At 41.0% G+C, this 26,648-nt stretch overlaps 1 protein-coding gene and 1 long non-coding RNA gene across 2 annotated transcripts in view; both read left to right on the plus strand.

Annotated features, from left to right (window-relative positions):
- LOC113568987 (STING ER exit protein-like) overlaps positions 1–24,539 on the plus strand; it is a 222,034-nt gene extending 197,495 nt beyond the window's left edge. The window contains exons 4-5 of the mRNA XM_026997116.3: positions 23,938–24,030; positions 24,477–24,539. Coding sequence (XP_026852917.3) covers positions 23,938–24,030; positions 24,477–24,539 — 156 coding nt within the window. The remainder of the gene's footprint in view (positions 1–23,937; positions 24,031–24,476) is intronic.
- LOC145657468 (uncharacterized) lies at positions 19,923–21,125 on the plus strand. The gene is made up of 3 exons (XR_014123145.1): positions 19,923–20,005; positions 20,489–20,558; positions 20,993–21,125. It is a non-coding gene; the product is annotated as an uncharacterized LOC145657468 (long non-coding RNA).
- Positions 24,540–26,648: the final 2,109 nt, after the last annotated feature.

Consider the following 26,648-nt stretch of genomic DNA (forward strand, 5'->3'; position numbering starts at 1 on the left):
AGCTGGTCCGGAAATACAGTTCAGCATTAACACACACTAACACTACACTAACACACACTAAGACTACACATGCTGAGGACCAGAAAATAACAGCGTGGCAGATTACCTAAGAACACTGTCTGATCCAAAACTGAGGTCCACCCTGACCGAGTACAGACTCAGTGACCACCGCCTGGCCATAGAGACCAGCAGACATAAACAGTCCTGTTTACCTGAAGAGCAGAGACTGTGTCAGCAGTACCAGGACTATAAGATCCAGACAAAGCTGCACTTTCTGAATAAATGTACAACATTTAGACAGATTAGAACTAAATTCTTTAAGAAAATTAGCCACGTATTCCCTGAGTTTAAAAACCTCCCTGATGAGGAGAAGCTGCCGTATGTGGTTGGTGAACATAAAGAGTTCAGCACACTGGCAGCGCTGTACGTTCACTCCTGCCACAGTCTGAGGGACAGTTAGTGACCGAGTCAGATACCAGAGACACAGAGACATTATTATTATTATTATTATTATTATTATTATTATTATTATTATAGTTATTATTATTATTATTATCGATATTATTATTATTGATATTATTATTATTATTATAGTTATTATTATTATTTTTGATATTATTATTATTGGTATTGGTATTATTATTATTATTGGTATTATTATTATTATTGGTATTATTATTATTGGTATTATTATTATTATTGGTATTATTATTGGTATTGGTATTGGGTGTGTTGTAGTTCTATTATTATTGTTGTTGTTACTAATATTGTAAGCGGTTATAATATTGTTGTTGTCATCTGCTGTTAGTGTTAATGTCTTTATCAAAGCTTTGGCAAGAGAGAGGGAGATGCACACGGGGACCCAGACTCCTGATGGAGGGAGGGAGGGAGAGAGAGAGAGAGAGAGAGAGATGGAAGGAGGGCCACACTGTGACACAGACTCTGAATGGAGGGAGAGAGTCTCCATCTGGAGTCCTGGTCCCCTCCCTCTCTCTCCCTACATCCGTAGTCCCGTACGGCTCTCTCTCTCTCTCTCTCTCTCTCTCTCTCTCTCTCTCTCTCTCTCTCTCTCTACATCTGGACTTTGGGTCCCCAAGCAGCTCACCCTCTTTCTCCTTCTCCCTCTATTTCTTTCTCTCTCTCTCTCTCTCTCTCTCTCTCTCTCTCTCTCTCTCTCTCTCTCTTTCCATTTGGAGTCTAGGTCGCCTCTCTCTCTCTCTCTCTCTCTCTCTCTCTCTCTCTCTCTTTCCATCTGGAGTCTGGGTCGCCTCTCTCGCTCTCTCTCTCTCTCTCTCTCTCTCTCTCTCTCTCTCTCTCTCTCTCTCTCTCTCCAGCCTCTTCTTCTACCTGAGGAGAACCATCTAAGTAAATATTTTCCATCTCTTGGTGTGATCTATATTCACTGGTATACAGCCTAGTTTAGAACTGTGCTGCTCTTCTACGAATCTCCACAGGATCTGAGAGTACAGTACCAGACTTCAAGGCATGTATCCATCTGCTCTGACCATGTTTATGCTCTAAACCAAAGAAAAACTTGGACAGAGAGTACATCTGTGTCACGTTCTGAAAAGGAGAACACACCAGAGCCCCCTGTGCCTGTACCCCAAGCAGGTCGGCTAGTTTTTTTTTTTTTTCTTTTTTACTTTAAGAGCCTCAATATCCTCCATTACAAATTGTGGAACCCAGCTGTTGGGAAGGGGCAGAGCCACGCCCCCAGACATGAAACAGCCACGCCCCCAGACATGACACAGCCACGCCCCCTGACATGACACAGCTACGCCCCCTGACATGACACAGCCACGCCCCATGACATGACACAGCCACACCCCCAGACATGGTGCTATTGTGACTAAGGAAGGCTTTACCTTCTCACTCTCTCAGCCAGTCTGCTTCATTCTGTCTATCACTATGAGTTTCTTGAGCAAAATCTACATCATTTCCTTTAAATTTGATTAACTGAAAAAACTGTGTTCTTTTATTCACATCCCTGGCCCCATTAAGTGTTGCCACAGCGCACACACTCATTTTGAAAATGAACATTAAATCTAAACAAAAAAGTGACACAAAATTTAAGCAATCTTCTTATCTTCATCGTTAAGTTGCAGGTTTAGATCAGTAAAACCTTCCTCCTATAAATTGCTTCTCAAACACTGTAAAGACTGTATAAAACCTGCCAGATCTGGAAAGTCCTCTTCCACCCGAACCCCTTTTGCATGTTTTGTATTTTCAAAGAATGTTCTGATCATTTTCAAAGTACACATTTCTCGAGGTCCACAGGGCTGTTAATACAAGGAAACGTTTCTTTCCTGATATCCTTCTGACACACAGGTAAACAGGAATGGAAAATACCTCCTGCAGCTCTGTCAAAATCTGGGTCTGTACATTGTCAACAGTAGGTTATGAGGCGACTCTTTGGGGAGATCCACCTTTTGCTCACCTCTTAGCAATACAGTGGATTACATGATAACAGTACATTCTCTCTCAGTACATTCACTGTAAAGCTACTAACCCCTCTGTCTGATCACAGCCACATCACTGTGTTCATTAATAGGACAGAGACTAGCAGTGCTGCACCCACACTGACCAGTCAGCTGTTTAATACCAGGAGACGATACAGATGGGCCCAAAACAGCACAGAGGAGTTCCAGAAAGCAATCAACTCTCAAGAAATTCAAACACTTTTAGACACATTTCTTGAACACTCTTAATAAATCTAAATAAGAAGAATTGGCTTTTCAAAACACATATTGGATAACACATGTTAAATCACTTTATAATCAATTACTCAAAAATACAAGACCTGAACAAAAGCATATAACTGAAAAATGTAATATATTAGAACTACGAATAAAGGACTTCTAGAATCCCTTGGACTCACCCATTACTGAGCAGGAACTTAGAAATCAAATTTCTACTCTTAAAACAAAAAAAAAACAAGTGGGTCTGATGGCATTTGAAATGAAATGATTAAACACCCAAGTAAAAAAATCCTGAAAAAGACCAAAACCATCATTTTCCAAAAAGAGCCAGATCTCAGGCAAACACACCACACAAGTTTCACATTATGAACACAAACACTAGAAATCTGTACAAATTACAATTACTCAGGATTAAAGATTAGTTCAACTGGAAACTTCAATCCTCTGGTTGTCTAAACACTAGAGTCCCTCATTGTTCATACGCCGACTGAAGATGCATTTACCTGAACATTAGTTTTGCACTTATTAAAATGTTTTAATTGCATTTATGAAATGCTATTGTGTTATGCACAACAAAGTCACTCTGGATAAGAGAGTCTGCTAAACACCTTAAATGTTAATGTAAATATGTATGTTACAATTTCAGAATTAATGGTGACCAATTCAGGAATTCAGAGGATATGCACCATTAGTTAATATATTATTAAAATTACAGCTTTACTAATCCTGGCTCCTAATAGTCTTTGTGAACCTGTTAAAATAATTAAAAAGTGTAGCCATACAAATTATTTGTTAAACAGTAACAAACAGCAGCTATAGTTTCTAAATTACTTGTCATATAAAAATTATCTGTAGCATTTTACAGCCGCTAAAGTGAAAACTATTCAATATACACGAATATCTATAAATGTCTGTAGGCCATTTATAAACAACACACTTTCAAGTAAACTTATCATTTTAAGTTGTCTGTTAAGAAATGTATAAATGACTTGGTAATAATTAATAAAACATGTTGGAGCCCCTTATCTAAAGTTGCAAAACATCTCAATATATAGACATTTACAAAGGTTGGTAAACATTACTATTGTAAGTATGAAGTACTGGCTGTAACACATTTTATTATTTCCCTGCCTCCATAAAATGACAGAGATAATAACACCATCTAAAGGATCTGACCAAAATTTACCAAAAAGACAAGAAAGGAGCAACAGTATTTTGTTCTGTATAGTACTAGGAACAGAGGTTAATAACTGTTTAATCATCACTATTTGCTCTACTTCACCTTGAATTTCACTAATGTGACACTAATGAAGAACCCTGAATTACATGACAATTCAGAATGACTATACATTAATATATTTATAACACATTTGAAATTGTATTTCAGCTTTATTTGATTGTCTCACATAAACAGTAAAATACACACATTAAAAAAGACTTAATGTCTTCAGACTAATGTGCTTGTTAATAAATATGCATAGCAGGACTTCTTGCCAAGATCATGAATAAATCTTCCTAGAGGGCCATTATGGTGTGTTTTTTTGCTAACCATTCATACCATTCTATTACTGTCCAGTGATCCTTTAACAGCTCCTCTGTCCAGTTGCTTTTAAACCTCCAAACAGTTTCCTTGTATGTTCTCCAGGCCCTCTCTATATGCTGGGTGTGAGCCCCTGTAGGAGCATCCATGTATGATATACTGTGGTTAACTGTGTAATGTCTGTAGCCAAGCTGAGACAGAGCCTGCCGGTAGACACGCCACTCACCACTGAGGATTGTGGATCCCCTCCTTACATGCCAAATGATAAGTGGCACTAGTTCCCTTCTGGACCTTCTCTGAACTAGGTGAAGAACTGGCTCTCTTTGTTTAGTGTGGACAGTATTTTCACCCAGCATCCCAGAGACCCACTGCCTCCTTCACAACACCCCAGCCATCCACCCTCTTCCATACTGTGTAACATAAAAAGTAAAGCATTAATACATTAATTAAGAACTATTAACAAGATGAAAGAATTAAAGGTATGAAGCATGAAGACTTGTATGTCCATTATACATTATTAAGACTATACAAAATTCTATACCCACATAAAAGATGCACCTGCATTTCTTCTATGCCTGAAGTTACTCTCATCTATGACAGTGAACTGTCTGCATCCTCCTTTCCTTCTTCTGAGTTCTTCCATCGCCACCACACAAGCCTCTCTCACTTTCTTAGACAACTTTGACAAGAAACTTGAGAAAACCTGAAGGGACATAATGGTGCTAAATTGATTAAATAACTGAATAAATGGATTTAACACTTAGTAAGATATTGAATGTACTCAGTAAAATTGTAAAGTTTATTTGTTAATTAAATTAATTTGGTCATGTGAACTGCTCTGGTTATTTTGCTTCTTTTAATCAAACAATTTACTTGATTTGAATAAAACCAATTAACCTGCTCGTTACACATGGATGTTTGCGGTTGCACCATTAAAATATTTCCACACTGCAGAAAGTATCTAGATGTGCTGAACAAAAATCTGTTTGATTACAGTTCAAATGGCCACTCAGTCCACACTTGTTGTATAAAGTAAGACATATAAGCCTGCGTGTTAGCTGCTCCCACCTGTACGTTGTATATTAAAGTTACACTAAAACGTCTAAGTAAGCTCGTTAGTCTACCATTCACATCAGTCCCAGCAGTCGCTGTTGTGTAGTTTCATTTTATGATGACAAAGATCGCATTTAATCTCTTTGTAGTACTTTCTTATTTTGCAGCCACTTTATAAATTTTAAATGTTTCCTTTTTTATTTTTTTCTTCGGCATTTTGGTCCAATTAAAACCGGATGTGTCCCCTTTACATTTGTTATAGTGGAATTTATGGCATTCCAGATTCTCATCGAGTGTACAAGATTTTAAACTTAACAATGCAATGAGTAATACATCCAAATATTTTTATATATTGTGTATTCTTATATTCAGCAGACACATTAATATTTTCTGGACAAACAGCTCTTCGTGAATTTCATATAAACCATCAACAGTAAAGGTGGAGGGTTCGTGGACGTTGGAGTTCATTCAGGTCTGCGCCTCTAATGAGGAGACGCAGGTACAGGTGTGTTTGGAGTCGGATGACAGTGGAGATCAGCACAGCACCTGACGCTCGTCCTCACAGTACACAAAGAAGAAGAGAGTTCACAGTTCAGAGAGAAAACCAGGGCAAAAATCATCAAAAAACAAAACAAAACAAAACAGCCAAGACACTGGAGAGAAATACAGATGGAGAGGCTGGAACAGGTCAATGCTGTACTGTACTGTAGCTACAGTGCAGCTAAACTAGCGTTAGCTAGAAATCAACATTAGCAGATGTGTTTTCAGTAGCTTTCTTGAATACTAACATTAGTGGGTTATGCTTGAACAACGCCATGATAGTTCACCGTCTTTATGACCTTTAGTACATTTTATTCAGTATGAGTGGAATCTGAACACATCCGCTTTGTTAGATTACTCTGAAAGAAAGCTGTCGTACGTTAGCCAACTAGCTAGTAAACTAGCGCGACTGGAAAAGGTGCCGAACACCAGCTGACTGTCTCCGGATTACAGTGGAGATCAGCACAGCCGGTTTCTCCTGTTGTTTGAAGTTTAGCCCTTCGATCCGTTTTCGGTAGGTTTTACGGTCTGGTTCTTTACCTGGCTTTTATTCCCCGTCTACGTACGTCAAGAATGTAAAAGTGAGATTTAATGGGCGAAATTAGCAGGCACAACCGACCGACCGAGCTAGCTCGCTAAATCGGTCGCTCGTCTCGGTCATTTATGTGTAAAATACAGAGTGTCTGACTGTCTGGCTAGATGACATTAAAATGGCTGATTAAACACACCCAGTTAGCTTGCATGCGTGTCCGAAGTGGTGCTTCACAACTCGAGATCGACCGTATTGCTGTTTTGTCTGTATTGTATGTATTGCAGACGTGCAGCGGTGTACCGCGTTCATTGTAAGTGTTCACTAAGCAAACCGCGACCGTGTCGGTACGATTCTATATGTGGCACTGATGTGTGTGTTCTTCTTTCTACAGTTTGGGTATCGACTAGGGATTCAACTAAGTAGCCTGTCAAAGATTTATGCGTGCGCATGTCGTATTTTGTCTCCACAGACCTGCCTGCGCACGATGTCTCTTCCTCTCGTTACCTTTTGGACAGAATTGGACTGCTCAGTGGCCCAGCGTCAGCCACTTTGTCCAGGCCGTGTGCCTGGCGCTTTGTCCACTTCACCTGGCCAGTCAGACCATCGTCGGGGTCAGGGTGAACAGGTGGGTTGTTGTCATGAGGAGGGACTACAGTGTCATCTAGGACGTAGTCCTCAGCAGCCCCGGCCTCATGGCCCAGACCCGTATTCAACTTTTTGAGTTGAATCAGCAGACACTGGCCCACTGCTGAGTTTACCGGGTTTTATATTGACCTTATTAGCACTGTGGACTATAAAGGCTGAGCACTAATAGGCTGGGCTGCATTTTTCGTTACGGGTACAATGCCAGGAACAAAAAGCAGGAACAGGATGTTCTGCGCCTGAGCGTTGGCCAGTCCAACACTCCCATGTTGGCCCTGAAACCTCGCCCTCCCGCGCTGAGTAAGCTCCCAGAGCGTCTGACTCACGAGCACCCTGCTTTTGACCTTAACATCCAGCAGGATGTGTCTGGGCAGGCTTCTCAGCGTGTCCGAGGCCAGCCTCCTCTTCCTCCTGGTGATACCCCGAGGAGCTCTGGTCCGGAAGGAGATGCGGCTTCTGCCACCATCGCCCCTGCCGCACTGGCCGGGCCCGAAGTACTCCAGAGCGTGGTGTTGGAAGAAAAAGGCAGAGGCCTCTGCTGCCACTGCCCATGGACAGGCCGTCCCCCCCGAAGCGGCGCAGGCACGAACACCAGGCCTGCAAAGCCAAGACCAAACAGTTTGGCCACAGCAGGTTTCGTGGGGTGCACTTCTTCATGGCAGCAGCGGGGAAGACTGAGGAGATGCTGGACAGGGTCAGTGATCTGCTGACCACCCCACTCACCCCTTTGTAAATAGTACATAGTTTTATATTTATTCCAATTTTCATTATTCATTCTATGTGTTGTGAATGAGCACTTCAATATTATATTATACGTCACAAAGTGAATGAGCACTGACTTATTCTGCTTTGTACTTCACAAAGTGAATGGGCACCGATTTTAAACCACTTTATTAAAGTGAATAACTTGTTGGTAATTAGACACATTCTTACGAAAAATGCACTTATTTTGATATTATTTATTTGAGGAACAATAAACAAGTACTATTCAGAGTTCAGTTTCCTGTGTATAAATGACTCGTTAAATTAATTCAATTAACATTCAATTAAGTCAGCATTATTATTATTATTATTATTATTATTATTATTATTATTAATCTTATTGTTGAATGAACATCCACTTTTAACAATATATATATATATATATAATGGGATATATATTTTTTAAATGTGGAAAAACAATATGAAGACAATAAAATTGACATTCTGTTGAATGTCTGAATTTTTGCATGGAATCCTGATCATGATTAAAAAGATAAAAAAAAAAACAGTCTAACAACATGAAACACATGACTACTTGACATGCATGCGCAACTGCACATGGCTCCTTAACATGCGAAACAACCTGACCCTCTATCCCATAGTCTCGCCTCCTTCCCGGAGAGGTCACAGAGATCACCTGGGACCGGAATGTTGGCAGATTCTGTGTTCTGGGTGAACCGTGGGTCCGGGAACACTGGAGAGGGTGCAGATGAGATTGCATGCCGCCGAAAGGGCCATGGTGGGTGCGAAATGGTTCTGGAGGGGCCCTGGACTGGCCACAGAGAATGACCACTGGTAACAGTTAGATAATCTCCACCTGCCCCCAATGAGCTCTGTGCCTTATAGTCCCTATGACCTTGTCGCCCCTTGTCGTTCTGTCGCCCCTTGTCTGGTATTCTCTGCCTTACTTCATTGTTCTCACATGTTTTTCTCATTTGTAATTGTGTATATATACCTTGTGTTTGTGTATATACGTATATATACTGTGTTCGTATTGTGTATATACACAACCTATGTATATACTGAGGTAATAAAAAGAGTGATTATAGGGAATAGAGGTTTTTAACATTGAATTAGACATATTAATAACATAAAACATAAGGGAGTATAGAGATTCTGTGTCCTCTCAGTGTAACGCGAGTGCCGAAGGGTGTGGTGCAGGATGCACAGACTCTCGACGTGGACAAACATTTATTTACATAGAACATAAAGACTATAGTGGCATTCCCATATAACACAAACAGTGAACATAGAGACACTTAACACTAACAATTTTTAACATTAACACAAGCTAGACAAACACGGTTACGAATGTTACATTTAGATATTAACTCACGAACAACATGCTGCATCAACGATGACCAACAACACTGCACACACTGATGCAGGTTTAAATACACAAAGACAAACAAGGTGCAGGTGTGTGCAGGCGTGGATACAAACAAAGATCCACTCGCTGCACGTGGCGGGCCAAACCATGTGACTTGCGAGAGGCGAACGTTCTGTTAGAGAACCCCCTCCCAAGGGGCGCGGTTCCCGACGCATCCTTCCAGTGAATGCGAGTCTCAGGACGCCGTGTAAATGTACACACAAGCAGCCGCCTGGGAGAAAGGCAACTTCTCTGTCTCTCTCAGGGCAGTCCGGTATGCCCCCAACAATGTTATGCCTGTAGATGTAGAAAAGTTGTAAACACAAACAAACAATAGCGCCCACACACAAACATATAAGGCGCTGTGACATGGTGCCCGCTGTCTGCGCAGGCACCTTGTACGTGTCCGGGGCCTCAATGGACATGTGGGGGTGCACGTCCACCCCGGTTCCAGACATGCTACCTGCCCCAACGGTCCTCCACTCGCCTGCCACTCTAGGAGCATCCCAGCGACGGTTTGCCTCCTGGGCTTTGAGCAGACCCCTCCAGTCTCGCTGGTGAGTCCACTGAAGGGAAGGGACATGGGCTTCAGCTCTGCCCACTGGAGATCCCGATGGGTCCACCCAACTGCCCTCTTTCTGGTTGTGGTGCATTTCGGTCTTCCTCGGCCCAGGCTCAAGGCCCCCCCCAAGAAATTCTTGGGGGTGTACCCCTCCACTTCCGGGGTGGACATAGACACCAGTCATGGTCCTCTCCCCAATCTGCTGGGATCCAGGCAGCAGGGCGGGGGTGCCTACGCATCTCCCGCTAGGAAGTCTGTCTTTAGCTGAAGGACCTGGCATCCTGTGGTGGTTGGTCATACTGTACCACGTTGGTCCGAGTGCCGAAGGGCGTAGAGCAGAGCGTAGACTCTCTCGACGTGGACAAACATTTATTTACATAAAATGTAAAGACTATAGTGGCACTCCCGTGTAACACAAACAGTGAACATAGAGACACTTAACACTTAACAATTTTTAACGTTAACACAAGGTAGACAAAAATGGTTACGAATGTTACATTTTGACATTAACTCACGCAACTCCTGCTAGGAAGTCCGTCATTTGCCGAGGGAGTAAGAGTCCTGTGGTGGTTGGTCATTCTGTAATGTTGCTGCTGGCCTGAGCACCGTAAGGCATGGGCCAGGACACACAGACTACCTTGACTTTGTGAAACATTTATTAACATTAAGCATGGAAAACACAAGTGGCAATCACATACAACTATAACAGTGAACATTATTAAACATTCAACATATCAAGCTGAACTCAGAGGCCTTCAGATGTCTCTGCAGATTTGCTAGCTAGGTGATAAATAATGAAAATGCCTCAGAGAGAGAGAGATAGAGAGAGATGGAACGAGAGAGAGAATGGACTCAATAAATCTCTCAGTCCATGCTTTTACTATTACTAGTTAATTACTTTTCAGTTCCTACTCTAGGTCCACTTCAGACAGTGCACCATTTGTGTATAGCATCTAGCACCAAGGGCTTATTGAGCTGGTCCTTTCTAAGTTATGAAAGCTCCATCGATGAGACTGGCTGTGTGCTGGGCTGGTGACATAGATGGAAAACTGTATTGTTTTTGTCATGGTTTTAAAAATGATGCGCAGTGAAATGTACTCCTGGGTCAAATTGCTTAGCTATAGTATGAATCATCTGATTAGGACCCAGATAAGTCAAAACAATGACTTGGGCAAGTGTTTAGGGCTCTATGTCTCTGGTGATAAATATGTGCGTCAGCCCATTTAACAGTGTGTCTGTAGCTTTTCATTAACTTTTTATTGCTTATTGGTCACTGTGTATTGCCTTTTCTTACTATTCAGTTTGAAATATCAACAAATAGGACAGAACAAAACATTATCTTTATGCTATGGTCAACTAGTGTTACTGGCAAACCCAAAGAAATTGGTTAGAGTGGGGATGGTTTTGAAGTCATATCAGCAAAAATTAGCATAACAGATGATTGTAACTTTGGGATTCGCCTGTCTACTGAACTTTTGGATGAAGAAGTCACGGAGCTGCTCTCTCAGTAGGACTCAGCTCTGAGTCTCTCTCCTTAAATGTCAGATATCTTTTCTTCAGTAATTTGTGGTCTTTAGCGTGGCTCCCTTAATTACAGCTATAATAGTGTACATGCCAGCTGTGTTGAATCGCACAACGATGTCAGAATCTGGCACAATTTAACTGTGGAACTAGGTGGAGAGAATCTGACTAGCAGTACATTGGTAAGGTTTGATGCATATCCCAAGATAAGTCATAAAGCCTTGAATAAAGATGAAGGCTAAGACAGCAAAAGTTATGTAATTCTTCAAACATGAATACTAAACGTACAATTCTGGCAAACCATGTCAATTACAATCCATTATACTGATGTGTTTATTTGATTCACTGGAAGACAACGAGTGACTTGTGTTTGGAACATAGTCTTCCTTCCCAAAGTTATACTGACTTCTTATACTTACATTTTTTAAACATGTACAGACAATTTTATTCCCTGGAAAGTAACATATACACAAACAGACAGACACACACAAACACACATATATCAGATATTTTGTCAACTTTCAAATATAAAAGGCACAGCACTATTTTCAAATATAACAGTGTACTGTTTTTATTTTAGTTCTGCACAAAGAGCATACAGCATGTATGTGTATATACGTGTACACGTGTGTGTTCAACTGTGTTATACACAATGCTGCAGTGGCCTGCTCTGCTTCAGCTTGCTCTTTACTGTGCTACACTTGACAGAGAGCTTTTCATGCTGCCTCTTGAGAATGTCTAGTTGGCTCTGCAGGTCCTCGCATGCATCCTTCACCTTCTCAAAATCCTGGAGCAGCTTCTTGTTTCTCAGCAGGCTGCAGCGCTGGCACAGGCGCAGATTGTCTGCACGCAGCTTGTCTTTAGTTATCATTACCCCTGCCAGAGCTTTCCGCTTGTTGCCGATCATTGCCTTTATCTTGGCCAGATTGGCTAGTTTGGCCTGGATCTCCAGCTCCACAAAGTTGATCGTTTCTTTGAGATGTGACTGGAACTGAGAGTGGAGGTACACAATACTGAGATTATTTTCTATGCCTTCAGGACTCTACTGTACAATACATCTTCCCATCCTACTCCGTGGCAATAAATTTACTGCATTTTCAGTTTTAAATGTGGGCTCGAAATTTCCAAGTTTTGTGGTGGGATTTATGGGATGGGTCTTGTTATGTTTTCAAGTCTACTTGACAGTTCCATGGCTATCTAAAAAATCAACAGAACTTGCACCCACATTAGTCTTAATCTACTGAGTTTAATAGGACGTCATACCTCTCTAGTGCTGGTCATTCCTTTCTTTATTCGAATAACCTCCTCTTCATACTCCAAGATCATAGTCTTATAATTCTCATTTTCAAATTTCAGTTTTTCAGCCTTTGTCCTCTCCTCCAGTTCTCCAATAGCTTCTTCCCGGCTTTGTACCCTCATCTGCAGCGCAAGGTTCCGTATTTTTGCAGCAGTGAGCTTAGTCTCCGTCTTCTGCTCAGCTGCAAGGAGCCGTTTCACCTCAACAAGAGCTGCCCGCTTTCCCAGCCGCCGGGCGACAGCCGCAACGACTACTTCTTGCATCATCATGATGAAGGCTTGATATTCACAGTCCCACTGCTTCTTCTTCTCCTGGCACCGGGGCCGGAGTTCTTCAACTTGCTGCTGGTAGAGCTGTGATTTGCACTGCCACTGCAACTTTAGGTCCTCTAGAATTTTTAGCTGGTCCTGGTAGCCATGGCGACTCCGCCATGTACACACAGGCATTGGCACGTTTTCCCTCTCCAACCAGTCAGCTATTATCATCTGCTGCTCGCTGTTCAACTGCCAGAGTTCATCCCTTTTTGACAGGAGGCTCTGCAGAAGCGCTTGGTGTTCCTTATACTCAGCTTCAAGATTATATCTCTCCATCTCCAGCTGCTCTTTGGAAGCTTCACTGTCATGACATCCATCCAGACCAGTCTTCTGCAGCTGCTCATATGAACCTAAATTTACGGGGCAGAGTTATACTAAAGAATCATCCAGTTCTATTAATTAACAGATGGCAACAGCTGATTTGAAATTGAGCTATGTTCAGATGAGAAGGCTCAGTTTAAAAATATATTACGACTCTTCATATGAAACCCTGTGTTAAAAACCAACAGGAATTAATTGCCATGTAATTTTCTCTAGAATGTATAGACTTTATAGTTCTTTACCTTTTTTTCTCTGAAATGGTAGTGGATGGCTACCATTGATTGGAGGTAGAACAAGTGGAGCAAAATGTGTGCTGTCTCTAGTTTCTGGACTGTGCACACCCACATCAAGAGCCTAAACAAAGTATACAAGGTATTTTTCACACAAGAATCTACATACTGACACACAAGCACACATAACCATACACAACCTTCCATCATAGCCAAACAACTTTTTATTAAAATGTACTAAAAATGTATTTCTATTTGTTTCTTTCTTGAGGCAGCAGTACAAATATTTTTAAGGTATCCCATATAATTTAAAGATTCAAAAACACATGCGCCTTCATTTCAGCATTTAAATAAAATGTGTATACACGTACCTGAACGTTGTTTGCTTTCTGAGCACTGTGGTTTGGTCTTATTGGTGGCAGCTTTGTGCAGCCCCTTTTCCTCTTTTCCATATCTACTGGCGCCTCTTGTCTTTTGATGTGAATTCTAAAGATCGATAAGCCTTTTAGTTTTTGGGGAACAGACCTCAGCCAATTACAATAAGCAGCAACGAAGCAAATGAGTACTATGGGAATGGTGAAAGGCGTGATTAATGTGATAACTTGTGTGACTTCACAGCCCCTTTATTAAATCATAATTATGCCACAAGTACCATCTCTACATAAATATCAACTTGCTAAACCTGCTAAACCTTGCACGGCTCAAGGTTTTTTCGTTTAGATTTTAATCAATTTATCTGCTCATTCAACCACATGAAAATCAAGCCAACGTGTATCAGAAACAGTACACGCTGTAAACATCACACGTGTAAAACCTAATAATGAAAGTTGAATCGCACAACGATGTCAGAATATGGCACAATTTAACTGTGGAACTAGGTGGAGAGAATCTGACTAGCAGTACATTGGTAAGGTTTGATGCATATCCCAAGATAAGTCATAAAGCCTTGAATAAAGATGAAGGCTAAGACAGCAAAAGTTATGTAATTCTTCAAACATGAATACTAAACGTACAATTCTGGCAAACCATGTCAATTACAATCCATTATACTGATGTGTTTATTTGATTCACTGGAAGACAACGAGTGACTTGTGTTTGGAACATAGTCTTCCTTCCCAAAGTTATACTGACTTCTTATACTTACATTTTTTAAACATGTACAGACAATTTTATTCCCTGGAAAGTAACATATACACAAACAGACAGACACACACAAACACACATATATCAGATATTTTGTCAACTTTCAAATATAAAAGGCACAGCACTATTTTCAAATATAACAGTGTACTGTTTTTATTTTAGTTCTGCACAAAGAGCATACAGCATGTATGTGTATATACGTGTACACGTGTGTGTTCAACTGTGTTATACACAATGCTGCAGTGGCCTGCTCTGCTTCAGCTTGCTCTTTACTGTGCTACACTTGACAGAGAGCTTTTCATGCTGCCTCTTGAGAATGTCTAGTTGGCTCTGCAGGTCCTCGCATGCATCCTTCACCTTCTCAAAATCCTGGAGCAGCTTCTTGTTTCTCAGCAGGCTGCAGCGCTGGCACAGGCGCAGATTGTCTGCACGCAGCTTGTCTTTAGTTATCATTACCCCTGCCAGAGCTTTCCGCTTGTTGCCGATCATTGCCTTTATCTTGGCCAGATTGGCTAGTTTGGCCTGGATCTCCAGCTCCACAAAGTTGATCGTTTCTTTGAGATGTGACTGGAACTGAGAGTGGAGGTACACAATACTGAGATTATTTTCTATGCCTTCAGGACTCTACTGTACAATACATCTTCCCATCCTACTCCGTGGCAATAAATTTACTGCATTTTCAGTTTTAAATGTGGGCTCGAAATTTCCAAGTTTTGTGGTGGGATTTATGGGATGGGTCTTGTTATGTTTTCAAGTCTACTTGACAGTTCCATGGCTATCTAAAAAATCAACAGAACTTGCACCCACATTAGTCTTAATCTACTGAGTTTAATAGGACGTCATACCTCTCTAGTGCTGGTCATTCCTTTCTTTATTCGAATAACCTCCTCTTCATACTCCAAGATCATAGTCTTATAATTCTCATTTTCAAATTTCAGTTTTTCAGCCTTTGTCCTCTCCTCCAGTTCTCCAATAGCTTCTTCCCGGCTTTGTACCCTCATCTGCAGCGCAAGGTTCCGTATTTTTGCAGCAGTGAGCTTAGTCTCCGTCTTCTGCTCAGCTGCAAGGAGCCGTTTCACCTCAACAAGAGCTGCCCGCTTTCCCAGCCGCCGGGCGACAGCCGCAACGACTACTTCTTGCATCATCATGATGAAGGCTTGATATTCACAGTCCCACTGCTTCTTCTTCTCCTGGCACCGGGGCCGGAGTTCTTCAACTTGCTGCTGGTAGAGCTGTGATTTGCACTGCCACTGCAACTTTAGGTCCTCTAGAATTTTTAGCTGGTCCTGGTAGCCATGGCGACTCCGCCATGTACACACAGGCATTGGCACGTTTTCCCTCTCCAACCAGTCAGCTATTATCATCTGCTGCTCGCTGTTCAACTGCCAGAGTTCATCCCTTTCTGACAGGAGGCTCTGCAGAAGCGCTTGGTGTTCCTTATACTCAGCTTCAAGATTATATCTCTCCATCTCCAGCTGCTCTTTGGAAGCTTCACTGTCATGACATCCATCCAGACCAGTCTTCTGCAGCTGCTCATATGAACCTAAATTTACGGGGCAGAGTTATACTAAAGAATCATCCAGTTCTATTAATTAACAGATGGCAACAGCTGATTTGAAATTGAGCTATGTTCAGATGAGAAGGCTCAGTTTAAAAATATATTACGACTCTTCATATGAAACCCTGTGTTAAAAACCAACAGGAATTAATTGCCATGTAATTTTCTCTAGAATGTATAGACTTTATAGTTCTTTACCTTTTTTTCTCTGAAATGGTAGTGGATGGCTACCATTGATTGGAGGTAGAACAAGTGGAGCAAAATGTGTGCTGTCTCTAGTTTCTGGACTGTGCACACCCACATCAAGAGCCTAAACAAAGTATACAAGGTATTTTTCACACAAGAATCTACATACTGACACACAAGCACACATAACCATACACAACCTTCCATCATAGCCAAACAACTTTTTATTAAAATGTACTAAAAATGTATTTCTATTTGTTTCTTTCTTGAGGCAGCAGTACAAATATTTTTAAGGTATCCCATATAATTTAAAGATTCAAAAACACATGCGCCTTCATTTCAGCATTTAAATAAAATGTGTATACACGTACCTGAACGTTGTTTGCTTTCTGAGCACTGTGGTTTGGTCTTATTGGTGGCAGCTTTGTGCAGCCCCTTTTCCTCTTTTCCATATCTACTGGCGCCTCTTGTCTTTTGATGTGAATTCTAAAGATCGATAAGCCTTTTAGTTTTTGGGGAACAGACCTCAGCCAATTACAATAAGCAGCAACGAAGCAAATGAGTACTATGGGAATGGTGAAAGGCGTGATTAATGTGATAACTTGTGTGACTTCACAGCCCCTTTATTAAATCATAATTATGCCACAAGTACCATCTCTACATAAATATCAACTTGCTAAACCTGCTAAACCTTGCACGGCTCAAGGTTTTTTCGTTTAGATTTTAATCAATTTATCTGCTCATTCAACCACATGAAAATCAAGCCAACGTGTATCAGAAACAGTACACGCTGTAAACATCACACGTGAAATGGTAGTGGATGGCTACCATTGATTGGAGGTAGAACAAGTGGAGCAAAATGTGTGCTGTCTCTAGTTTCTGGACTGTGCACACCCACATCAAGAGCCTAAACAAAGTATACAAGGTATTTTTCACACAAGAATTTACATACTGACACACAAGCACACATAATCATACACAACCTTCCATCATAGCCAAACAACTTTTTATTAAAATGTACTAAAAATGTATTTCTATTTGTTTCATTCTAGAGGCACCAGTACAAACATTTTTAAGGTATACCATACAATTTAAAGATTCAAAAACACATGCTCCTTCATTTCAGCGTTTAAATAAAATGTGTATACACGTACCTGAACGTTGTTTGCTTTCTGAGCACTGTGGTTTGGTCTTATTGGTGGCAGCTTTGTGCAGCCACCTTTCCTCTTTTCCAAATCTACTGACACCTCTCGTCTTTTGATGTGAATTCTAAAGGTCAGTAAGCCTAACGACTGATTATAATTGGAGTGTGGACAAACACTAGCTAGCTACAAATCACTTACACAGTAGCGTGTGATTGACTGCGCCAGTACCCGCTCCTATTGTGTTAACAGCTTTATGAATATTAATGAACTTTCCGCCGCTCTCTCCACCCCCGGTATGAAAGCTTCCTTCCTATTGGCTGTGCCAGTTCTCTGTATGACGCAGAGGTCTTTTGAACATTCCTAGTGGTTTTAGAAGAAACCCTCTGATACACATAGAAATAGAAATAGAAGCAATTTACTGCTGTGTATACACTCTCACAGCACTATATTCTAAATACCTACTGTTGTGCAGAGTGTAATGGGCAGTAATTTGTCTGCTGTCCCTTTAAGTTGTGTTTTACGGAAAATGCATGTGCATGAATGCCACACAGGAGAAGACTTTTTTTTGTACTGTACATGACGGACCTTACTGGACCCAGCGATTCTTTTGTCCTTAATTTCATTTCTCTGTTAATGTGTTTATGAGCTTTGGACATTTCTACATTTCATGTATGCACTGTCAACAGGATTCCAAGAGCAAGCCGCTGTCACGTAGTGAATAAACCGGCAAGATTATTGCATAACTGAGTTGAGTCTGACTCGCGTCTCCTCCACATGCTTCAGAGGCTTCTCTCTACCAGTGCCAAAGCTCTTTGCTAATCTGGGTTGGAGCATAATTTAAATAGGACTAACTCCAAGCGTTACAAGAGGCACCTTGTGGTTGCATAGTTAGAGTCCATGGTCCATTCTGCCACCATTCACATTTCTACACATTTTCTAGCCCTTTATCAGTGGTTTGCTTCTGACCAAACGACTGCAGTTGCCAAGATATTTTGGGTGGCTGACCACTCTGCAGTGACAGTGACATGCAGGAAAACTCCAGCCACCCTGCTGGGCACGACACACTTGCAACACTCACTATCTCAGTGCCTCCACTGTGCCGATGCTTTGAAAGTATATGTTCCATGCTAATAACCCTGAAAAATGTACAACTTATTTAATTAGTCTACTATTGCATATTGAAGATTACACAGTGCATGGGTATGCTCAAATGAAATGTGGCCAGAGTTCCTCAGTGTGTTTTTGATTTATGAAGATTCATGAAGAGTAACATTGACATCTCAGGAAATGTTTGAGATATCATGCTTGTCCCTGGTCTAATTCTCTCACAAGCAAATATATTAATAAAGCAGAACTAAAGCAAAGGCAGAATTTTTGGAACTGTTACTGAAAGACAACAGAGTAGCATAGAAGGATAGAAGAAGAACATCACAGAAAAATTAATGCACATATCACTAGCCTAAGACCCTTTAAACACAAGAAATGCTGAGAGCTAAAACTAATATTTCCATATTTTGTTCATTTATTGCCTCATTGAGAAACAGTCCAAGACATACATTATCCTACAACACCATGCATTATTCTCCATGACAAAGGATTTTCAGGCACATGGCCATATTAACAAGGCAAAAATTATGGCCAAACAGGACTAAAACAACAGCAAATTATGAATATTGTTCAGCTTGCGCATATGGGACTATAAAATGCTTCTGGCACTAGGCATTTGTTTATGACTCAGAGGCTTCTGATTTGTTTAAACAATCAGCAGAGTTTTGTGTCACATGACACTTGATGAAATACAAAGTCATTGCTTCAATTATGCATTTACACACCAGTAAAAATGATTCATATATATATATATATATATATATATATATATATATATATATATATATATATAGAGAGAGAGAGAGAGAGAGAGAGAGAGAGAGAGAGAGAGAGAGAGAGAGAGAGAGAGAGAGAGAGAGAGAGAACACTGCAAACGTCAAAGAAGACCTCCACTTTTATTCAGTACAAGAACGTTTTTGTTTTTTTGTATTTTGTAAAATCCATTTTATTAAACTTAGTGGTGGACATCTCAGCATTCACAACTCCTCATAAATACTAAACGTTAAAGTACTTCATCTTTGTCATTGTTAAAGTATTTCCACACTTTTTGCCTCTACAGTTGAATGTCATGCTATTTAAAAAACAAAATAAACATTAGAAGATAGTTCTTCTTGAACGTACTGAGTAGAGCTTAAGTCAGCAATCACCAACATTATTTCGTGTAACGTTGCTGCTGGCCCGAGTGCCGCAGGGCGCGGGGCAGGACGCACAGACTCCCTTGTGCTTGTGAAACATTTATTAACATTAAACACGGACAACACAAGTGCCACTCACATACAAATATAGCAGTGAACAGTATTAAACATTTAACATAATACGAAAACGGTGTCACATCCATAACTTGGATTACCGACAGGAGACATTAGATTTTGCGCGGGACTGGTAGGACATACTGCAGTGGGGAGCCAAAGGCACTTTTATCCAAGCAGAAACGGTCTTTGCTATGATTGAACCGTACACAACACACAAACAGCGGCACAAACGTAAGTACACAAAGTAGCAATCTGCAGAATTCTAGCTGTTAGCTGGTTAGCTCTTTGTAAAATTTGAAAGTAGTTGTAAGTGGATATTTGAACATTTTTAGGGAGGTTTTTCAAAGGCTTGAACGAGCTGTGTGTAGGTTATGTTAGCGATACAGCAATGCTAGCGGGCTAAACCATCTGGCTAACCTTAGCTAACCTAGCTAGCTAACCTTAGCTAACCTAGCTAGCTAGTTGGGATAACACTTTTGTTAATTGACTGCCTAATCCAGTGGTCACCAACCTTTTCATCGATAAACATAATATCATATTCTCAATTATGAGCAAATTAGACATGTGAGATCGACTTGATAGATAGACTGGTTGGCGACCAGCGAGCTAAACCATCGATAAGGGTGCTGTAGCTAGCTAACATTATTTCTTCCATCAGTGCAGCTTGATTTTCATTACGGTTCTTTGTAAAATTGCTAAACCTTTATTTACTAGTTAGGTGTCCAAGTTCAACACACGCAAAGGCTGGGACACTTCTAAGAATGTGGAAGAGCGCAGGGAGCAGGTCAGCAGCTTCTTTTAGAAGGAACTCCTTTAGAATTGATTTATCCTGACTACAAAAACAACTGCTCCCCATGTCTGTGTAATTTCAGTCTAGTTGGTTGGGTTTATTATTTAGCCAAGAGTGAAATAATAATGAAATTTACAGTATACTTTTACATCACCATATTGTTTTTTATAAACAGTGAACACTATACATGCAAATACAACACTATACATGCAAATACAAGAAGTATTCAGATTTCTTTTCAACAGGAGTTTATAGTGCTTAGTGCTATGTTTATTTATGAGGGATATGGGGACCCTAGCTGGGACTTAAAATATATGAAGAATTCTTGGCAGACCTGGAATAAGGCCAAGCCGGTGTGGGACAAGGCACATGGTGTAAAACTCAATAAGACTCCTGGGACTGAAATAGCTGTTTTTGCTGCCACACAGCTGAAAGGATCCTCCTCCACTTGTGAAGCGTGCACTGATAAGACAGGCCACTGCTCAGGCAGATGTTTCTGTTTCGAAGGCCACACACACATCTGAGCTGAAGCAGGAAAGTGAGAGGGGGACTTCTGGAGGAAGATTGGACGACAAGCCACACCTACCCTCTCTACTAACCTCGCCTCTACAGTAGGTTGAGACTTCGGAGCACGGCTCCAGCCACCCCGTGAATATTTCTGCTCTATTCATGATGCTGGGTGAGAAACTGTGTAGAGTTATGCCTCCTAACATGACTGATATTACAAATAGGCGTTTATCACATTTTTGTAGATGGCCCATGTTTTAAACCGTCTGACTCTGAATTTCCCTGTGGTTATTGTCTGCTCTCTGCCTAACCTCATTTGGGAGGCTTACTCTCTCCCTTATAGGTCTGCTCAAGCAGTTGAGCTGATGGCGTTTACCAGGGTCTGCCATCTACTCCGGGATCAGGTTGTCACCATCTACACTGATTCCCATTATGCGTTTGGGGTTGCTCATAACTTTGTTAAGATTTGGCACTCCAGGGGGTTCCGCACCTCGGACGGCAAGACCATTTCTAATCCAGGACTAGTGTCTGCACCTTTGTCTGCATGTACACTACCAGCTCGGCTGGCTATCGTTAAAGGTCAAAGGTCATGACTCAACCTCTGAGTATGACACGGCCACTGGCAATGCTTCAGCAGATGAGATCCCACGTTGGTCAGCTGTGAATGCTCCCTCATGCCCGTACACTATATCCTTGATGTGTGAAGCGATCGCCATGTTTTCTCATTGCTTTGTGCCGAATAATATCAATCTGCGTTTCTTACAAACTCAGGGTACACAACAGGACTGCTCTCACTGGGTTGATTAGGGCTGTAGTCCTGATTAAAATGGTCTAATCTGTGACCTGGAGGGGCATGTCACCGTTCCTAAATGTATTTTGCCATTTCTTGTGCATCATTTTCATGGGATTTCACATCGCACAAAGGGGGTGACGGCTAACATTTAAAAACAGTTTTGTATACCTGCAACACATATAACTGTAAAACTCCTCCTAGATTGCTGTTTAACCTGTGCCAGAAGCAACCAAGGTAAAACACAAGCCAAATATGATACCTTACCGGCTCCTGAATATCCCTTTCAGTCAGTTGAAAGTACTTGCTAGCGATTGTAGACAGGTTTTCCAAGTGAACTGATGTGTTTCCTTGTTCTAAGGAAGACGCCCGCACTGTGGTTAAAATCCTAGCCAAGGAGATAATATCGAGGTATGGTGTGCTTCGGGTAATAACATTCAAATCAGGGACCCATGTTTCATTTCTAAGGTAACTCAGAAACTATGCACCTACCTAACTATTGACTGGAAGTTTCACATCTCATGATGGAAACAGGAAAGAAGTAGATAGATCTACTGCCAGCAGTGTTGTGTGAGATCAGAATGACACCCAATGCTGCCACCAAATTTTCTCCATTTGAGGTCATTTTTGATAGACTCCGTCTCTGCTTATCAGCCATAATGTAACTGCTTGACCAAGAGCTCTTCACCCGAGGTCATCTGCTCCCTCTTCTTGCATACTTTACCCCTCCCTTTCTCTTTCGCTCTCCCCATCTCTCTCTACACACGCAAGCAGCTCATGGCTGGGTCATGCTGACTGCATCTAATCTTTACTAACCTGCTTCTTTCCTGTCTACGTAGACCCTTGGAACATTCCTCATTTTTCCCCATCATCCTGTAGATTTAGATAGTAGATATAGGACACATATATACTCTGTGCTTTCCTCAATAAAGTGGAACTCTTGATTCACTTCATCCTAATCCAGATTACAGAATAATTCACACAGTCATAGCCATTTCACCTATTGATATCCAAAGAGCAGAAGTTAGAATTCAACACGCCTATCATCCCACTGGAACTTATGCTAACTGCATTTAGATTTTAAAAATTGATCAAAATGATTCCTCTTTCATTAAAATAGTCACATCCGTGTTCAGGGAATTCTTGCATCCCTACGGAACTCCCTGGAAGTTCAGGAAACACGTGTAAGATCCCTGCTGTTCACACTGCCTTGTGTAACCCTAGTCATATATTTCTATCAACAAAAATACAAAACAAAACTCCCCAAAACTGCAAACCATCCTAAAACAATAAAACTGTTCTAGGTACAGCTGCAATTTAGCGATTCAAGATCGATCAGTTCCACTCCTTGGTTCTGTGTTTTTTTGCACCTATAAGGCTTGTCTTGTACATATTTGTTTCTTGGTGGAGTTTTGTGTTTACATTGCTTGTTTTACACTCACCTCCTGTCAGAGGGTATATGTATTTTTCTGTCATTTAGGCATCTGATAAAGTGAAAAAAATGATTCGCTCATGATAAAAATGTAGATTATTCTAGAGTTCTAGCCAGAATGCGTGTTTGGCTGTTGTTAGTACACAGTGTTAATTCTTTAACCAGGGTATTTGGAGTTACCTGAGTTAGCTGAGGATGTGCGTTATACCCTGCACAGATCACTGGCCTGCTTCCACACACTGGAGTGAGGTGTGAAGGGCTTGAGTTTAGGAAGGTGTGTTGGCCTAGATGAAGTACAGTCATATGCAGACCAGGGGTCATGTGGGCTGGACCTGGAACCTGCTGGTGTGGCTTCACCTGGGGTGCCCTTGCCCGGTGTAAGCAGTTGCATAGTTCCACATGTCCTTCAAATGTAGTGGGATTGCCTCCCTGTTGTGATGTGACCAGTTCTCTGATGTGATACACTTGTGATTGCTTTGAAATACCTGATAGATTCAAATTCATACATATCAACATTATAATGAATATTGTAGTAATTGGTGACATAAATGTTGATTAGTAATTGATTTGATTCCTTTTTTTTCTAAAAGGGAATATTAAAAACAATAAGTGATGTGAACGTTGTAATTGGCTGCTTCTTCCAGAGGGAGGTGGCAGACTGTTATACTCAGAATGCAAAAGTCATTGAGAAACAACTAGAGAGGAAAGGAATGAGTAAGAAAAGACTGCAGGAACTGGTGAGACCCCACACACATACATACACACACACCCCTACACACACACGCGCGCACACACACACACGAAAGAAAAGAGCTGGTGAGAACACACACTTTCTGACAGTCATGCTCACAAAGATAACCAAATAAATATACCCACCGTCTCCCTCACACGGTGGAACACACCTGACTATCAGGCGAGGGTAAAAGCTCTCGTGTAGAACCGAGGGGGAAATTTGTCTGATTAGGTGAACAGCACAGGCTGTGTGTTCCACATGAGACTGCGTTCACACGGCATGTTCAGTGTGTTATATATAATGAAAAACACCTTTGTGGTGTGTTAAATATAATGAAGTGTGTAGATATTCAATGCGTGCTAGTGTGTGGCACAGTGTGTGTTTTAATGTGTACATGTTCTGTGTGTGTGTGTGTGTGTGTAACTGCTTTGCTCTTTTTCTTTTTTTCAGCCTGAACTAGAAACTAAGAAGGCAAAGATGAAGGGAACCATTATTGATAACCAGTTCAAATAGTGTGTGTGTGTGTGTGTGTCTGTGTCCTGGTCACGTCGGGCCAGCTGTGTGTTCTGATGAGACACATGATCAGAAACAGAAATGACAAATTAGTAATATGTGTAAATATCCACCCCCTTAACCGCGATGCGTCAGAGGTGGGAACCGCGTTTTACTGCAGCGCATTTGATGTTTGTCCTAAATGTGCAGCCTGTGTTTTTGTGTGTGATAACATGAGAGAGGAAGAATTTTTCTAAGACAGCTGGAATTTTTGTACATGTTGTGGTTTTTTTTTACATTTATTTTTCCTTTTAATAAAGCTTTACAGAGACTACTCTACCTCCTGATGGCTGACATCATGATGTTTTACTTACCTGTCCATCTACCTTACCTGTCCATCTACTGGTCTGCTCTTAATACCATAGAAACATTGTTGCTGAGCATGTCACTGGTTCAGACCCCAGACTGGGCGGAGCTGCTGGTGAGGATGATGGGAGATTATGGGATTTCACATCCCCAGTGCCAGAGTCCTGGCCGAGAAACGAGGAGCTTCTGGGAGGTTCCGCCATCAGTATCTTGGCCCCATTAATCTGGTACCCTGGGAATCCCACCTGCTAGTCAGGCATAATCAGAGGGGAATTATATTCAAAGTGGAAAAAAATAGCCATTGATCTGGTTTTAGTAGTTTATGAATATTTCAGGATTATTCGGTTATTAGATTAAGCAAATATTATAGTCATAATAAGGGAATATTATTATTATATTGAATTATTACATCAGAAATCCCTGTGCTTTGACCTCCCTGATCTTCAGTGGGAATAACAATCTTTACATTACCAACAGGACCACACTCGATAAAACCAAGGCTCTGATGATTGTGTGTGCGCGCGTGCACATGCACTGCCAGTATTGTATAGCATAGTAAGTCCACTAAAACACTGCATGAGGCATTTATGAGGTCAGTAAATGTGTTTATTATTCAAAACAGTGAGTTTTACTATATTTTGATTGTCTTAATACTGAAGTATATAGTTAAAACTAATGGAAATACAAAACAGCAGATTATAATAAATACTCACCTTTTACTGGAGCAAAAGTCATACACAGTGTCAATACCGGAGGCTAAAAGGCAACAAACAGCTCAGCTAACGATAACCACATGTTTGAGCTAATGTTAGCTAGCTAGCTAATATTAGATATGAAATGCCTAAACCCTACCGTTAGTTAACAAGCTAGCTAGCATTAGCATAGTGAACTAAATACCCAAACTGACGTCCTCTGTGGTTGCTGCTAAAGTCCGGGAGTTTTTTTCTCCTACCACTGATAGCTAGCGAGACAGGACAGTTAGCTCATTCAAATAAAGGCTACTCAGCTCTGGACCTCGATATTCTCTCCGTGGTTACGACAATGGCTACACTTTCCCCAAAACCGACGGCGCACAATTTCAATCATTTCTAATCTCCCGGTTTCATGAGGATGGAAGGGAAAACTTACCCGATATTCTGCCATGATGCGATCAAAGTGTTATAACAGAAAACTGCCCTGCGCACTAAAATATATATACTCGCCATGTGGCGTCATAATAGACTTGGTTACCCCAACAACAGCCATTATGAAGTAGGCAGCAGGGAGTGCTGTGAAACTGTATTAATATTCATAAAACGGCCAATCATGATATTAACACATTATTCACAATAATTAACAAGACAGAAGGAACATTCTTGATTAATGTCGTCTTGAAAGCCTTGTACAGACTATGTCATATGGTTAAAAAGCTATAATAACAAACCAGACTGTGGAACAGGTCAGATATAATAACAATAATTTAAACAGGAGTACATAAAATTCTTAAGAAGTAATATGGGCTAACCCATATAATTAGTATCATAATGGGTAATGTTTGTCCATGACACATGAATTGGAATAATACCATTAATTGATAATAAATTACTTCTAATTAATTATTGACAGAAAAGTAATCCACGTAGCTGTTCTATAGCTGATCTTATATTCTGGTCAGTTCTCATTTGGTTGCCATCATTGCATTTCTAGTCCGATCTCATTTGTTCTCTGTGTTTGGTTACTCTTGCTGCATGTTGCTTTCCTTGTTTAGTTCTGTATCTTCGTGCT

The sequence above is a fragment of the Electrophorus electricus genome, chromosome 1, assembly GCF_041902795.1.
Source record: "Electrophorus electricus isolate QZ-2024a chromosome 1, ASM4190279v1, whole genome shotgun sequence".
Lineage (NCBI taxonomy): Eukaryota > Metazoa > Chordata > Actinopteri > Gymnotiformes > Gymnotidae > Electrophorus > Electrophorus electricus.